General features: G+C 35.8%; 1 protein-coding gene across 1 annotated transcript in view; it reads right to left on the minus strand.

The window, feature by feature from the left end:
- The window catches only part of PIAS1 (protein inhibitor of activated STAT 1), a 153,127-nt gene that overhangs the window by 41,015 nt on the left and 95,647 nt on the right, over nucleotides 1–16,465 (minus strand). Inside the window, exons 3-6 of the mRNA XM_017851081.1 lie at nucleotides 10,270–10,354; nucleotides 9,968–10,015; nucleotides 5,789–5,879; nucleotides 4,998–5,132 (exon numbers count right to left, since the gene is read on the minus strand). Of these exons, the coding sequence (XP_017706570.1) occupies nucleotides 4,998–5,132; nucleotides 5,789–5,879; nucleotides 9,968–10,015; nucleotides 10,270–10,354 (359 nt within the window). The remainder of the gene's footprint in view (nucleotides 1–4,997; nucleotides 5,133–5,788; nucleotides 5,880–9,967; nucleotides 10,016–10,269; nucleotides 10,355–16,465) is intronic.

Here is a 16,465-nt window from a genome sequence, read left to right on the forward strand (position 1 = left end):
TATATTACACTGATGATTTTGTCTATTGCTTTTTCAAAAGTCTGAAAAATTATTTGTGAAGTTCATGAAATGCTTTCTCTATAATTGAAATATACTCTATTCATTATGTGCCCCTTACACTAGTACAAGTTGAGTATCCCTGATCTGAAATGGCTGGGACTGTAAGTATTTCGGACTCTGAATTTTTTTTTTTCTTCCAGATTTTAGAATATCTGCATTATACTTACCAGTTCAGCATCCCTAATCTGAAAATCTGAAGTCTGAAATGCTCAAACAAGTATCTCCTTTGAGTATCCTATTTTGAATTTTAGAGCATCTTGATTTCAGACTTTCAGATTAGGGATACTAAACCTAAATCTAAATAATTTCTCTACAAATAATGAGAGTTTAATAAATGCTAGAAGCAGTGATTACACTGAGGTAGAGGAAGAAGTTACAATATAACTCACTTATTTCTTTCAGGCACTATACTAGCTCTCCTATTTATTTCATTTGAAAAGACATAGCTGCAACATTTCTCACTGGCAACCAATTATACAAAGGTATCTGCAAAACAGTAAGATATTCTATATGAACTATTCAGAATATCTTCCCAAGCTGAATTAAAACAGTGATCTAAAAACAATCTATTAAGTTATTTTCTGGGCTTTGGAAAATAATGTTGATTTAGTGTTTTACTTCCCCAGAAAAATGTCTTCAAATCTTTGTAGTTTGGAAGCCTTCCTATGGAAGAGTACTTCCCCTCTCCTCTAGTGCTTTTTATCAGCAGCCATATCCCCCCTCCTACAGATTCAGACTTCTTTCCCATTTCACCAAGAACACTCCCCTTCTCCCTTAGTGAGCTGTTCTTTTCATACACAAAACAAAACTTTCCTCAAAAGGGGAAAAGGGAACTACAAGGTACACTAGAAATAAAATATTTAAAAGATTTTAAAAACCTAATGGTGACACATGAGTTAAAGGAAAAAAATATAACCCTGAGATATGTCAAAAAGAATTTTGATATAATTCAAAATCCCAATTCTAACAAAAACATCCAGTAAGAGAAATATAGAAATACATCATTGATACAATAAAGTTCTATCAAAATTAATAGCAACATCATAATAATGTTTTACCAGTAGCAGTATTCTCATTAACATAAGGAGCAAGTCAAACATGTCCACTAGTGCCTGCATTGTTTAACACTGTTTACAAAGTTCTAGGTAGTAGAACAAGAAATAAATGACAGAAGTATTAAGGTAATATAATATAATTTGTATGACACACCTCAAACTCAAAACTGTTAATGTAGAAATACCAATAAATCATCTAAAAAGCCAACAGAACTAATATATGAATTTAGCTATGAAATAAATATTAAAATAACTAGTTTTAAGTAAACCAACAATAAATAAATTCTTTGAAAATGTAACAGAAAAAAGATCTCTTTTTATAATAGCAGTAATAATAACAACCAACATAGGAATTAGCAAAAAATATGCAGGAATTGTAGGAAACCTATTAAATTGCCGAGGAACATAAAAGAGGATTTGAAAATACAGTTCCTAGAATGGTTATATTAAATATTGTAAATAAATTCTCCCTAACTTAAACTATAACTTTAAAGAAATCTCATCCAAATTCTCAGAAAGACGTGCAAGTGGGGTACAGGAGGGAGGGAAAAAATGTGATAAAGTAATTCTACTTTATCTGGAAGAATGAATGTAAAAAAAAAAAGTAATGCAGGAGAATCAATGTCAGCCCTGCCAGTGTGGTTCCAACAACCATCAATGTGCAGATGATGCGCACATTTTTTCCCTCTAGCCCAAATGTATCCTTTAAGCCTATCTGCCCCACTGCCTATTCAGGATGTCTCACAGGCATTTCAAACTCAAAAGTTTCAAAAGTAAATTCATTATTTTCTCCATCTTGTCCTCCAATGCCAATGCCCAGTCTTCAAAGCAAAACAAAACAAAACACACCCACACTCAGTCCTTTTCCAGTGTTTCCTCTATCTCAGCAGTAGTATCATTTGCCTAGCTACCCACCAAGAAACCAAGGACTCATCAGTGACATCTCCCTTTCTCTTAGCCCTCAACTTTCAATTCATCACTTAATCCTGCAGATGCCCCTACTTACCTCCATTTCTACTGCCACCACTCTAGACAAAGATACTATTTCACTAATACTTCTGCAAGAGCTGGCTCCTGAGAGATGTCCTTCTGCATGATGCTGGCCTCCATTTAAACTATTTACTACTCCAAAGAGTGATCTTTTCTTTTCTTTTTCTTTTTTTTTTTTTTTTTTTGAGACAGAGTCTCACTCTGTAGCCCAGGCTGGAGTGCAGTGGCGCCATCTCGGCTCACTGCAAGCTCCGCCTCCTGGGTTCATGCCATTCTCCTGCCTCAGCCTCCTGAGTAGCTGGGACTACAGGCGCCTGCCACCATGCCAGGCTAATTTTCTGTATTTTTAATAGAGACGGGGTTTCACTGTGGTCTCGATCTCCTGACCTCGTGATCTGCCCACCTCGGCCTCCCAAAGTGCTGGGATTACAAGCGTGAGCCACCGCGCCTGGCCAGAGTGATCTTTTCTAAAAAAAAATACAGCACTATAAACTTTCTGCTTAAAAAGAGAAAATCCTGGCCAGGCGCAGTGGCTCATGCCTGTAATCCCAGCACTTTGGGAGGCCACGGCAGGTGGATCATAAGGTCAGGAGCTCAAGACCAGCCTGGCTAAGATGGTGAAGCCCCGTCTCTACTAAAAATACAAAAATTAGCTGGGTGCGATGGCAGGCGCCTGTAATCCCAGCTACTTGGGAGGCTGTGGCAGGAGAATCGCTTGAAACCAGGGGGCGGAGGTTGCAATGAGCTGAGATCACGCCACTGTACCCTAGCCTGGGCAACAAAGTGAGACTCTGTCTCCAAAAAAAAAAACAAGAAAAGAAAAGAAAATCCTTAACTTTAACATTACCTACAATGCCCTAATGGTTTAGTCCTATCTCAACCCTCTAGCCACATGTCATACACCGCTCTTCCCCATTCTCTGCACTCTGGTCAGTGAATCCCTCTCAGCTTCTTGTAAAAACCAGGCTCACTCCTACCACTGGGCTGTTGTGTGGGCAGTTTCCTCTGAACCTTTCACCTGATTCCTACTCTTCTCTCAGCTCTTGGCTCAGCCACTACTTCCTCAGGGAAGCCCTCCCTGACTGCTCTCTCTCATTCAAAGTGCCCTTTGACACACTGTAAAATCACCATGTGCCTCTCTTTTATAGTACTTATAAGTAGGTTCACATTCTTTGTGTGTGTCCACCAGGCCCCTAGATCACAGGCCTCATGAAAATGAGCTTTCTTCCCTCCCTATGGTACTGCCAGTTTTGAGTATAGTATATGGCACATGGTAAGCATTCAATAAATTTCAAATGAACTGGTGGATACATATGAGTTCATACCATGAAAACTGTCCCAAAAAAGAATGCTAGACTAAGAAACAACATAGAAAAAGGTCAGAAACATACTCAGGATATGTAAAAATTAAATATGCAACCATAGTGGCTTCAGAATCAACATTTATTTGGTTAACAGTGTTAGAATGGGCTATTTAAAAAGTGAAAGAGGCCGGGTGCGGTGGCTCAAGCCTGTAATCCCAGCACTTTGGGAGGCCGAGACGGGCAGATCACGAGGTCAGGAGATCGAGACCATCCTGGCTAACATGGTGAAACCCCGTCTCTACTAAAAAATACAAAAAACTAGCCGGGCGAGGTGGTGGGCGCCTATAGTCCCAGCTACTCAGGAGGCTGAGGCAGGAGAATGGCACAAACCCGGGAGGCAGAGCTTGCACTGAGCTGAGATTCGGCCACTGCACTCCAGCCTGGGCAACAGAGCGAGACTCCATCTCAAAAAAAAAAAAATATAATATAAAATAAAAAATAAAATAAAAGTGAAAGAAAGCAATTTTTACCTCACACCACACAGATATTTAATATGAACTAAATATTTAAAGGTAAAATATGAAACCTTAAGCCTAGAAGAAAACAAACAAATAATTCCATAGATTGGGAAGGGCAGATAGGCAAAGCATGGTGGAGAGGAGAAAAGACTATATAAAGGAAATAACTGGCTAAGATTTGGCTACACAAAAACTTTGTGTAGCCAATATTAAATAATATTAATAATATTCTGCATATTAAATAATAAGATAAAAATAAAAGGTAAACAAACTGGAAACAAACATTTGTAACATGAAACAGAGAGTTAAGTTTTAGTATATGAAGATCTCATAATCAATAACAAAAACAGCAACAGAGAAATAGACATGGATACAGTTTTAAAATGTAAATAATCACAAATATAAAACATATTCAATCTCAGTAATAATGAAAAAAGTACTAATTAAAACACAGTGGTGGCATTATTTACCTAACAGAATTGGTAAAACTTTCAAAGAAGATACTAGTGTTAACGAGTACGCAAATAAACACTGAAAGTCAGAGAATAAATTTGTACAACATCTTTGGAGAAGGTAATCTGTCAATGTACACAAAATTTCTTAAAATTCTGTATGCTCTTTGACTTAGCAATCCCACTTCTGAGAATTTACCCTAAGGAAATTATGATTTATGCATGCAAAGTTATAGCTACTAAGATGGTCTTCAAAATATTCTTTGACATACCAATGAATCAATCAATAAATCAAGTAACATGCTCAATAGTAGGGAACAGGCAAATTTATGGCATATTCATATTGGAATACGATATCATCACTTAAAATAATGCAGAAGAACATGTAATGATACAGGAGGACATTTATGATCAATTGTTGAGTAAAAGGGCCAGGTTATAAAATACTGGATACTTCATAATCCCATTTTTCAAATGGAAACACGTTGAAAATTCATTGTGAGACAAAAATAAATCCTTTTGCAGCTCATTTTACATAATTTACATATAAATTCAGGTAGGCATGGTGATTAACCCCTCCTTATAATACAAAATCTGGTAGAAACAAAATTTCCTTACTCTTCCAATTTCTGCAGTCCAAGAAACAACAATGGTGTTTGGTACTGTTGTGGACAGTCGGACAAGTGAGGTGATATTAATTGGTCGGCTGGGTCGCTTTGGTTCCACGCCATTTTTTGTAGGTGGAAGGTAACCCTAAAAATGAAATATAATTTATTTATACTTATTATTTCCACAATCATTTTGACTTCCATTCCTTAAGAAAAAAACCCCTACAAACTACACACTAGAAAATACGAATGTTTTCATTAAAAGTAAAGAAGTAAACATTTACAAGTTTCTTGTGTTATTATTTTCCAAACAACCTTATATTCTCCTTGTAGTAAACCTGAAAAAAAATATTAGTGATGAAAATTCAAAGTCTCTTAAATTTAAAAATCAGGATGAATTCATAACAAGCTTAGACAGGTATATGAGGTGTATTTCAAGGGCATCAAAAACAGTCCTCACCCCTACTTCCTGTTTAAGACACAGCATTCTTCAAATCTCCTTTCTACCATAGGCTTATAGACTCACATGAACACAGCTGAGACTCTGTTGAAAAAACTTCTCCCCAAAATCCAGTACAATACTAAAGCTACCACACCCAACTCCAAATCCTATGACCCCAAAGCTAATGTTACTGCTGCTAACTGCACATAGTTGGTACAAGTGTTTCGCCTAGTCACAGGAATATATATCCAAAATAAAAATGTTTTCTTAAGGAAAAACTATGACTTAATAACAGCTGTGATGACTTATTTGATAGCTATGTTGGCAATGAATTTTAAAAAATAGTTTTTAGGACTTACTGGAAGGCTGCAAGGTTTTGTATTCACTTTCACACAAAGATTGGGTGGGAAGTGATCTTCTTGTGGACAACTGGTTTCTGATAAACAAAACCTAAACAATAAAGGACAAGTTTAATTTCCTTTATTAAAGGATGACTTCGTTAGTATTATTGTTCAATAGATAAATTTAAAAGTTGGTAAATTTAAAAACAACCAAAAGGGAAAACTATAAAAACTGCACTTTTCGCCCAATTAATAAGTATATATAAATAGGCTTAAAATAAATAATTCTGTCAATGTAAAGTTGTGGCAATCATGACTATCACCCTGTAGTTGTCTTCGTGATATTGCCAATTATCTGGTTAAGCATGTTCTGAGAAGCACTAGCTTTTTCAGTGATTAACAGGTGTTAAAAAGAAAAAAAGAAAGGCTCGTTAGTTAAATAAAATTAAGAAATTCTTAATCAAAACAATTAAATTAAGTTTCCTTAATACAGAACTTTTCAGAGCTTTTAATAGGCTAATAAGCATTATAAATCTCTAAGAGGAAGACCTAGCACCTGTATGCAGTATTTTCCAAATTTATTTGCCATGAAACACTTTCCTGGTTCTTAGCAGAAAATACTGAGAATGCTTTTAAGTCCATCCCCAGGATCAGTAAACCAAAGTACTACTTATTTTTTTGAGAACTGAAGGCAATGAATATTATTTGTGTTATATCCACATGAATTTAGAATACTATTTTAGAAACTTATAAAAATATTTCTAAATTAAATGCACAGTCTTTTGGAAAAATCAAGGATAGATACATAATTTGCAAATTCTCAGTCTATTCACTCTTATTATTATTTTGCCATTTAAGGCATTTATTCTTTATTAGTTCCTATTCTCAATATACACCTAAGGCTCACTGCACTGTTATAGAATGCTCATAGCACCCCTGAGTTACACAGTAGGGAGAACCCTATCTCTGAATTCTGTGAAATATTCCTCATGTGCAAACAACTCCTCTGAACACCTGTGGTATGGGGTTCTTAACCTGCTGGCCATGAAATCTGAGTATGGGGATAACGCACAAAATGAAACAATTTTATATGTAAACTTTTACAAGTACATATACATATTCATTTTTACAGGGAAACTATCCACAGCTTCTATCAAATTTTCAAAGGGATCAGGGATCCATAAAAAAGTTAAGATTTACTGATCTACAAAGATTTTCTAGAAATATACTTAGCAAACAGATGTCAAAGCTCACAGGACCACTCCTAACTTCAGCAGAACCTTCCATTACAGGCTAATTCTTTATGCTGCAACAGTTAAGAGGATGTCACAGTTTTTAAATAATTATTCCAATGCACATAAATCAATTTAAAACATGGACCCTGGCTGCCTGAACCCTTTCCTACAGGAAAAGAGTAATTTAAATGACAAGTCCATGTCTATTCAACTAATCTAAATCACCCTAATGAACTGAAGAGAAAAAAGAAAAAAAAGGAATAGCAGAAAGTTTCTGTGAAGTGGTTCATGGGGCAGAGAGGAGGGCGTGGAGCAGGGAGGCGCAACAGAAATGAAAACAGACTAGGTGTCTAATAGAGAAAACTTGGATCCTAATTCTCAATTAATTATTTTCATGCTTTAGATAAACATTTATAATTAGGATAGCAGACAGGCATACACTCCTAACTTAAATAAAATACTATGGTTGCAGACCTACCAATGTGGGGCAGGGAGAGAAATGATCTATTTTATTAAAACACAAAGAACAACCACCGCTAACAATGACCAAATATACACAACATGGTTCTTTTTTTTTTTTTTTTGTCCAAGTCCGTGCAAGATAAATTTCAATTAAATAACGCTGTCATGAAGATTCCCTTGGAATCTCTGAATTAGAATAGCTGATCTATCTAGACAACCTTACTTCAAAATGTGGACCACACCTGTTGCTGCTTTAAAGAATGTATGTATATTAATACAAAATACTTAGTAACTAGATCTTTTATTCTAAAGCTATGGTTTTTGGCCGGGCGCGGTGGCTCAAGCCTGTAATCCCAGCACTTTGGGAGGCCGAGACGGGCGGATCACGAGGTCAGGAGATCGAGACCATCCTGGCTAACACGGTGAAAACCTGTCTCTACTAAAAATACAAAAAACTAGCTGGGCGAGGTGGAGGGCGCCTGTAGTCCCAGCTGCTCCAGAGGCTGAGGCAGGAGAATAGCGTAAACCCGGGAGGCGGAGCGTGCAGTGAGCTGAGATCCGGCCACTGCACTCCAGCCCCGGCGACAGAGCAAGACTCCCTCTCAAAAAAAAAAAAAAAAGCTACGGTTTTTAAACTCTGTTTTAGTCTTGGGACCCTGTCTTCAACTGAAACCTAACGCAGAGTCAAACATGCAAAACAGATAAAAGAGATAAAAGAAGCCCCACTTTGGTTCAGGCTGTGTATGTGTTTAGGAGAGAAGTGGAGGATGGCAGAAGAGTATGAGGCCATAAGGGTGGCTCCATGCAACAAGTTTGAAAACCACTGATTTAAAGGATAATGTCAAGTATCAGTACAAGCAAAATGTCAACTATTGAGGCAGGAAGTAGATTACAGCAATACATACTTAACTATGGAGACATCTTATTTTTGTCCTTTAATTTATTCAGTCATTAACACAATCTGGCCGACACAAAATACACCTTTTATACAGAATCATCTTCGGCAGTGCCTTCCAAAACTGAAACTTAGATTATCACTAGTCTACTGCGGTAAGGTCCTGTCATACTGTTTTATGGTATAAAAGCTATTATGCATAGTCATAACCTTTTTAGAATCTTCAACTCAACTTTCGACTTCAACTCTGCTTTCTCACTGTTTTTACCTTATTATTTCAAAGCTTAGATTAGATGTTTTCACATGATTCCATAAAGTGCCGAACAGGTGTTTTAGATTAATCCCTTTTTTAGCCTCCTAGTGTATTTGCAATTTGTACGTACAACTTAGTATCTGATTATTGAGACTAGGCTATCTGTTTGATTTACCTTCCCAACAATTATAGGGAAAACAGCTTCCTGAAGAAAACAACTGTTTTATATTTTCTCTTCCATCCCTATTGCAACACTGTGGACATTTAGGGCGGTAAACTGAATAATAAAAGCATAATATGATAGTTCATATAAGCACGGTTTATATAAGGGGGAGATATATGTATATGTATATAAAAGGGAGATATATAAGGGACAGAAATAATACAAAATATATATATTTTTTTTTTTTTCTTTTTTTTTGAGACGGAGTCTCTCTGTCGCTCAGGCTGGAGTGCAGTGGCCGGATCTCAGCTCACTGCAAGCTCCGCCTCCCAGGTTTACGCCATTCTCCTGCCTAAGCCTCCCGAGTAGCTGGGACTACAAGCGCCCGCCATCTCGCCCGGCTAGTTTTTTGTATTTTTTAGTAGAGACGGGGTTTCACTGGGTTAGCCAGGATGGTCTCGATCTCCTGACCTTGTGATCCGCCCGTCTCGGCCTCCCACAGTGTTGGGATTACAGGCTTGAGCCACCGCGCCCGGCCAATACAAAATATTTCTTATATATTCTAAAATAAATGAATGGGCTAAGAAAACAAACTGAATAAGGGGTTGTGAACCCATGTTGGAAAATTTCCCATTAGTCTTTGAAAATTTTCAAGAGATGTCTCAAATGGATCCTAAATTAGAGCACATTTAAATTATTTAAAATACAGAACAAAACAAATTAGAGTATTTTTGGTGTTTGTTAATCCATGAGATACTGTAGACTTAACTACTAATTCCTCATCCACAGTACTTTGCCTCTTATGGAGGTAAGGCCCATGCTTTCATAAAACTTGATATGATATTGTAAGATATCATTAGCAGGAGCTTCTCAACCAACTGTAGCAGGAGCTTCTCAACCAACTGAGGGCAAATATGGTTAGATATATAGAACATGACTTCCTATATTAAAATCTAAATTGGGGGGTGGGCGAGTGGTGGAAAAAATCTAAATTGGATGAAAATTAGAATATCTCAAAGCAGGATAATGTTTTCCCTCACCCAAATATCTACACCTAATACTTTCAATACATTTACTGAAAGATCAGGTAGATTTCCTCTTATTCCTTAAAATTTTTTTTCCATCTCCCCTTCCTGATAAGGAATATTATCTTTTAAACTTTGAATATATCCTATAGTCAGCACTGTACCTTAACTGGACCTGTACTGTGAAGTCACATTTGGTCCCAGAAATGTCCCTAGAAGAGACAGAATAGGAATTACAATTACTTTTAAAGTATTTGCATGAAAGTTCATTCAAAGACATTGTTACTCCAGAAAAGTTTTTCAAATTATCATAACTATAACTGTTCTTAATTAACACAATATATTTGCATTACTAATATTTGCAACACACAAATACTAACTCACCAATCACTGTTTTTTAAAATCATTTATTCTAGTGTACTGGATTCAAAGGTCAAACTGCAAGTTACACTTGCCAACAACTTACATGGAACTACTGATTTGCTGCACTTGTTGTGGTGTCAAGGCAAACGCAAAACAGGTTTCTCGAAAGCGCTGACTGTTGTCTGATGCTAAAGAAGACAAGAATTATACTTTCAATTACCTTTAAATTTGCCAGTAAAGACAAAAGCAAAAAAAACAAACAAACAAACAAAAAAAAACACCACACACTCACATGTCTTTAATTAACTGGTATATATTCTAGAATTTAGATAACAAGGCAATTAAAGCACTGAAAAATAAGAAATACACTAATTATAACATAACAAACAGAAATAGAAACAAAAATGGCTAATTCCAGAACAACATATCAGGATTCAAATTCAGACAATACATAATCAAAGAAAGACTAATGGAAATTTTTCTAATCATATAAACATTTGCATCTAAAGAGCGCACTTGTATAAAAACTTACGAATTTTATTTAAAATAGAATGATATAAACCCATTTAAAGAGACACGATTTCTGGAAGAAGTAACAAACATACCCACCTTGACAGCTGCACAGGTGAGGTGACATTTGGTTTATAAAGTAAATTAAGAATTTTATCATCTCCTGTTTAACTCCACCATGCAAGTTTTATACAATAAATATCACGTACAGTTTTTCTCCTAATCTTAGATGAGTTCAAAATTTACTTATTGTCACCAACTCAAAGAAGGAAAAGAGACGTAAAAGAAGAGAATTAAGAAAGGAAGGGAGTGAGGGGAAGAGAGGTGGGAAGACAGACAAACACATGCAAGCAGGTAGGTAAGCACAGTCAGACTAGAGCAGGGGTTTCTGAAGTATGCTATTATGAGCAACAATTGTTCCATTAGACTTTTTGTTTGTTTGTTTTTTTAAGAGACAGGGTCTTGCTCTGTTGCCCAGGCTGGAGTACAGTGGCACCATCATAGCACAAACTCAAACCCCTGGGCTCAAAGTGACCCTCCTGCCTCAACCTTCTCAGTAGGTAGAACTACAGGCATGCATCACCACATCCATTGGCTTTTAGTACACATTAGATACATTTTTTTAAAACATGGTTAATATCCTTTTTGCTCACTAATGAGTCCTCAGTGCTTGGCACAAAGAAGCACTGAATACTATTTATTTGTTGAATGAGTAAAGGAATACAAAAATTTAAGAAATACCAGATTAAACTATTTGTACTACTTTTCCAGGGTAATTTTCTAGAATAAAATGATCACTAAGAGTTATTATTAAGAAACTCCTGGCCTCCGAGGCACTTAAGGCCTATGCTGAATAAGCAGTTGAAGTTGGTTGTTTCAATCTCTTGCTTAAACTGAGTTTGATCATACTTGCAAGAAACACTTTCTTTGCAACTACCAACCAAATTGCAGTAGGTCATATCAAAAAGTCGATACCAAACATATCATTAAGAGAAAGAAATAGAAAAGAGCACTGTTGATCTAGAATTCCATCTCAATATTAACAGTATCTTTCAAAGGCTAGATTTGCTTTCTGCTTTATGTGTTCTGGGATGACTTTTTCTTAAAGAATCTATCACCAAGGAGTAGTCACTAACAGAAAAAGTTGTCTTAATTGTGAAGCATCAACCTGGCAATGCCAGTAACTAAGGCCCAGAATGTAGAAAAACAGCTAACATTTTCCTCTGTCAGGTAATGCAAGTAACTAACTTCTTCGCTTCTTAGAGAATATATCTCCATCAAGATTTTAGTCCAGTAGACTTAGCCTAATTTAAATCTTTGGCTCTATTTTAAAAGTGCTAAAATAATTTCTCAAGTCCAAAATTCATATTACTCTCTAGGCAAAATTTCAGATGCATTTTAGAATATATGACTACAGTAAGTTTGGGGTATATATAGGTTTAGAAAGAGAAGATATAATTAAAATAATGAGGCTATTTCTTATGTCACGAATAAAAATCAGGTTTCTTACTTAATAATAGCCCCTACTTCCATCTCCTTTTATATATACATTGTAACACTCATGGGGTTGCTACTATTTATCTAGAAGAGCACCTTTCACACTTTGGAGTTTTGGGGCTTAACTGCTGTTACAAACGACAGTGAAGTCTTTATAGTTCTGGTTTTAGAAAAAACTATCTAAAAACCTTTCTGAAAGTGAAGTAAGCTACCATTAGCCCTTTCCGAAAAATTCTGGACAAATTACAGAATCTTCATACTGAAAGGAGTCTTATGAAATCATCCAAAACAATGACCTTCAATGTTGGGAGTATACAGTTCCATGGGTACAAAAGACAATATGTATAGGGATACATAAAAAAGTATCTATCTGCAAAACAGAAGTTTTATAAAGATGAGATTTTACATAAAACCTAAAATCTAATTTATAAAAAAACTAAAATGTTATATAAAATTTTAATCTTTCTAAACTCTTATTTTTCCTATAGGTGAAAAAATTAACTGACAATAATTATATATATTAATGGGGTTCACAGTGATGTTTTGATACATACAGTATATAGTGATCAGATCAAAGGAATTAGCATATACATCATCCCAAATGTTTATCATTTCTTTGTACTGGGAATGTCCTATATGTTTTACAACATATGAGTACAATAGTTGTATAAGCTATATATATAGTATGTACAAGTACTTTGCTAAGAGGTACTTATGATCAAGTAAGTTTGCAGATCATTGATCTAGAGTTCAACCTTCCTTTCAACCTTTCCATTCATTCTCTGTTTGAACCCTTTTAGACATGTGGGAGATGTGGCCTTTACTTTGTCAGGTAGAGGATGACTGGTGATGAACAGTTTAATTGTAAAAATGCTTGCAGCCCAATAGAGAATAGTAGAATATTGTAGAAAGGGACAAGATTACACAGACCTGGATTCCAAACCGGTTTTGCCCCTTACGTGTCATGTGACCTTGGGTATTCATTCACTCTGAGTCCTTCTTCCAATATTTAAACACGGAAACATACACACTCTGATAGGATTATTTTGAAGAATGTAAATGAAGTAACATATTGAAAACAACCAATAATTTCCTTTTCTTCTCACTTTTCTTCTTACCACTATACTGAATCAAAATATACGAGGCTGTAACTTCCACCCACTGATGCCACACAGCACTGAACTAATCTCACTATCCAGTGACAGCCATTCTTCAAATATCTGAAGAGACTTAATATGCCCTTCCCTTTCCAATGACTCTTCCAACTGTATTTTAGTAAAGATTTCAGAATTACTCACTGTCCAAATCTTCCTCCTCCAGAAGTATCCCAGGTTGTTATACTCTTATAAAAGTGACAGAACTGGCTGGGCATGGTGTCTCACACCTGTAATCCCAGCACTTTGGGAGACCAAGGCAGGCGGATCATCTGAGGTCAGGAGTTCAAAACCAACCTGGCCAACATGGTGAAACGCAGTCTCTACTAAAAATACAAAAATTAGCCAGGTGTGGTGGTGAGAGCCTGTAATCCCAGCTACCTGGGAGGCTGAGGCAGGAGAATAGTTTGAACCTGGGAAGTAGAGATTGCAATAAGCCAAGATCGCGCCATTGCACTCCAGCCTGGGTAACAAGAGTGAAACTCCGTCTCATTAATAAATAAATAAATAAATAAATAAATAAATAAAGTGACAGAACTGGACAGGACTGTCACAACACATATCATTTGTTCAAAATATGTGTTGTTGCCCTTCTGTACTGGCCTATCCCAATGGGAGGATAATGTTCAGGGCCATGGACATTAACCTTGGAACCTTGGCCAATGAATAGGAGTGGTAGTGTACCACTTCCAAGCAGTTCTTTAAGAGGCACCCTTTTATTACCTTTGTTTCCCCTCTGCCTTGATCCCAGAGCAAACAGAACATATAGGAGAGACACAATCTGCAGCTAGTTAAGTAACATAAGTGGGAAAGAAGCTTTATTTCTTTGGTTGTTTATTTTTTCTTTTTTAGAGACAGTGTTTTGCTCTGTTGCCCAGGCTAGAGTGCAGTGGCATGATCATAGCTCACTGCAGCCTCAAACTCCTGTGCTCAAGCAATCCTCCTGCCTCAGCCTCTACAGTAGCTGGCACTACAATAGTGGGTACGACCATGCCAGCTAATTTTTTTTTTTATTTTTTATTTTGTAGAGACGAGGTCTTGCTATGTTGCCCAGGCTGAACTGGAACACCTGGCCTCAAGAATCCTCCCATCTTGGCCTCCCAAAGTCCTGGGATTACATGCCCAAATCTTCGGTTGTTTCTAATAGTTGTTAGCCATTGAGATCTAAGGTTGCTTGTAAGTTGATTGATACATTCTTCCACATGTGATGTCAGAAGAACACTACTTTTATTAACTACTTTCTAGTATTGTTAATTCATACAATAATCATGAAGATAATGTCATCAGACCATTTTTCAGATGAAGAAATTGAGGTTCAGAGCAATTACTAACTTGTCAGGGCTTCAAATTTTAAGTAGAAAATCAGAATTGGAACTCAATCTGTACATCTCCTATCTCCAAAGTCCATGTTCCTCTCATAACATAGGTTTATTAGCTCTCTTGATCTCGGTGCTGTACTTCTACCAGTGCAGCCTTGCATTACACTGGATCATAGAAAATCGGGAAAGAATTACCTATTATCCTCTTACTGTAATTTCTTATCACTTTTAATCTATTTCCTTCCAGTCATTCTTATATCAAACTGTAGAGACAATACGAAAGTTTGCTTTAAAAAAATTACCCTTATTACATTTTCAATTGCAGTCTCTATTACCATTTTTAATTATTGTATTCTCTCAGGGGACATATGAACATTTTAATTACTCCCCTGATTAGTCATTTAGGTTATTTCTAATTTTTCACTATTTGAAACAACTCTGTGAATATCTGTGGGTTTAAAGGTTTGTTTTTTGGAAGGGTGGTAGGTTATTATTTTCTCTGGATCAATTCCCAGATGTGAGATTTCAGGGTCACAAAGTATGAAGATTTTTATGAATCTTGACACATCACAAGAGTGCTTTTCAAATGGTTGTTTTACATATGAGACCATCAGCAATTTATGCATCTAATGATTACACTCTACTCTGGTCAGCATGGGAGTTGCTGCTAATTTAATGAATGGATCCTGGTAACTCTTCAGTAGTTTAATTCGTATCTAAAATATTTTTATGTTTTGTTATTTGTTGAATTTCCTATTTAGCTAATTGTCCAGTCTTGTCCTATGCCTATTTATATATTTGCATAAGGGTTTCATATACAAGAATATTAAAACCTTGGAAATTTGCTACAAATATTTCCTCCAGTCATCTACATTTTTTTTTTAAATTTCATTTGGCTACATTTTAGATGATATAAAAGATTTTATGTGGTCCAATCTGTCAACAATCTCCTTTTAAATTCTTCTGCTAATTCTGAACTTAGCTGTTTCTTTGCATAAATTCAATAAATACACAATTAATTTTTTGGCTTATTGTTTCTATGTAAATATTTAATATAGCTGGAATTTTAGTTCATATTTTAAAAATCTAAATTTCAGTACTCCAAATTGCTTACAGTTACATTAACACCATTTGTTAAATAAACTTTCCCTTCCCTATGGATATGTGTGCTTCTTTTATCATATATTAAATCCTTATGTCCTGTATAGTTTCATTCTGGGCCACATTCCCAATTATCTTTTTTATCCTGGTGCTGGTACTCTATTTTTTGTTACAACTTCACTATGTTTCATTATCTTATAGTTAGGTTTTTCTCTATCCATTTTTTTTTATTCATCTAGATGAATTTCCAAATCTTTTGTTATGGTTTTAAAGCTCAATAGTATTTTGAGTAGAATTACAATAAACCTATGAATTATTTTGAGAGCTGATATATTTACATCTTTAACCTTCCTGTCTTGGACTATTGCACCTGTGTCCATTTATTCTTATCTTCAAGGTTTTATTTCTATCATAGATTAGTTACACTGCTCCCATTAATGTCATTCTTAGCAAAATACCTACCAATAGAAGAATGATTGAATAAACATTCATAGAATACTCTAAAACCAAAGAAAGAATGAAGACAATTTCTATGCGTTGGTATGGGAGTGATCTCTCTAAGATACATCATTAAAGTGACAATGACAAGATTAAAAAAATACAGTATGCTACTTTCTGTGTAAGAGAGGAAGTAAGAATATATAAAGCTACTGGCTTTTCTGAAAAGGAAGGAAAGAAAGAAGGAAGGAAGGAAGGAAGGAAGGAAGGAAGGAAAGAA

Source organism: Rhinopithecus bieti, unplaced genomic scaffold (assembly GCF_001698545.2).
Source record: "Rhinopithecus bieti isolate Rb0 unplaced genomic scaffold, ASM169854v2 scaffold_31548, whole genome shotgun sequence".
Taxonomy (NCBI): domain Eukaryota; kingdom Metazoa; phylum Chordata; class Mammalia; order Primates; family Cercopithecidae; genus Rhinopithecus; species Rhinopithecus bieti.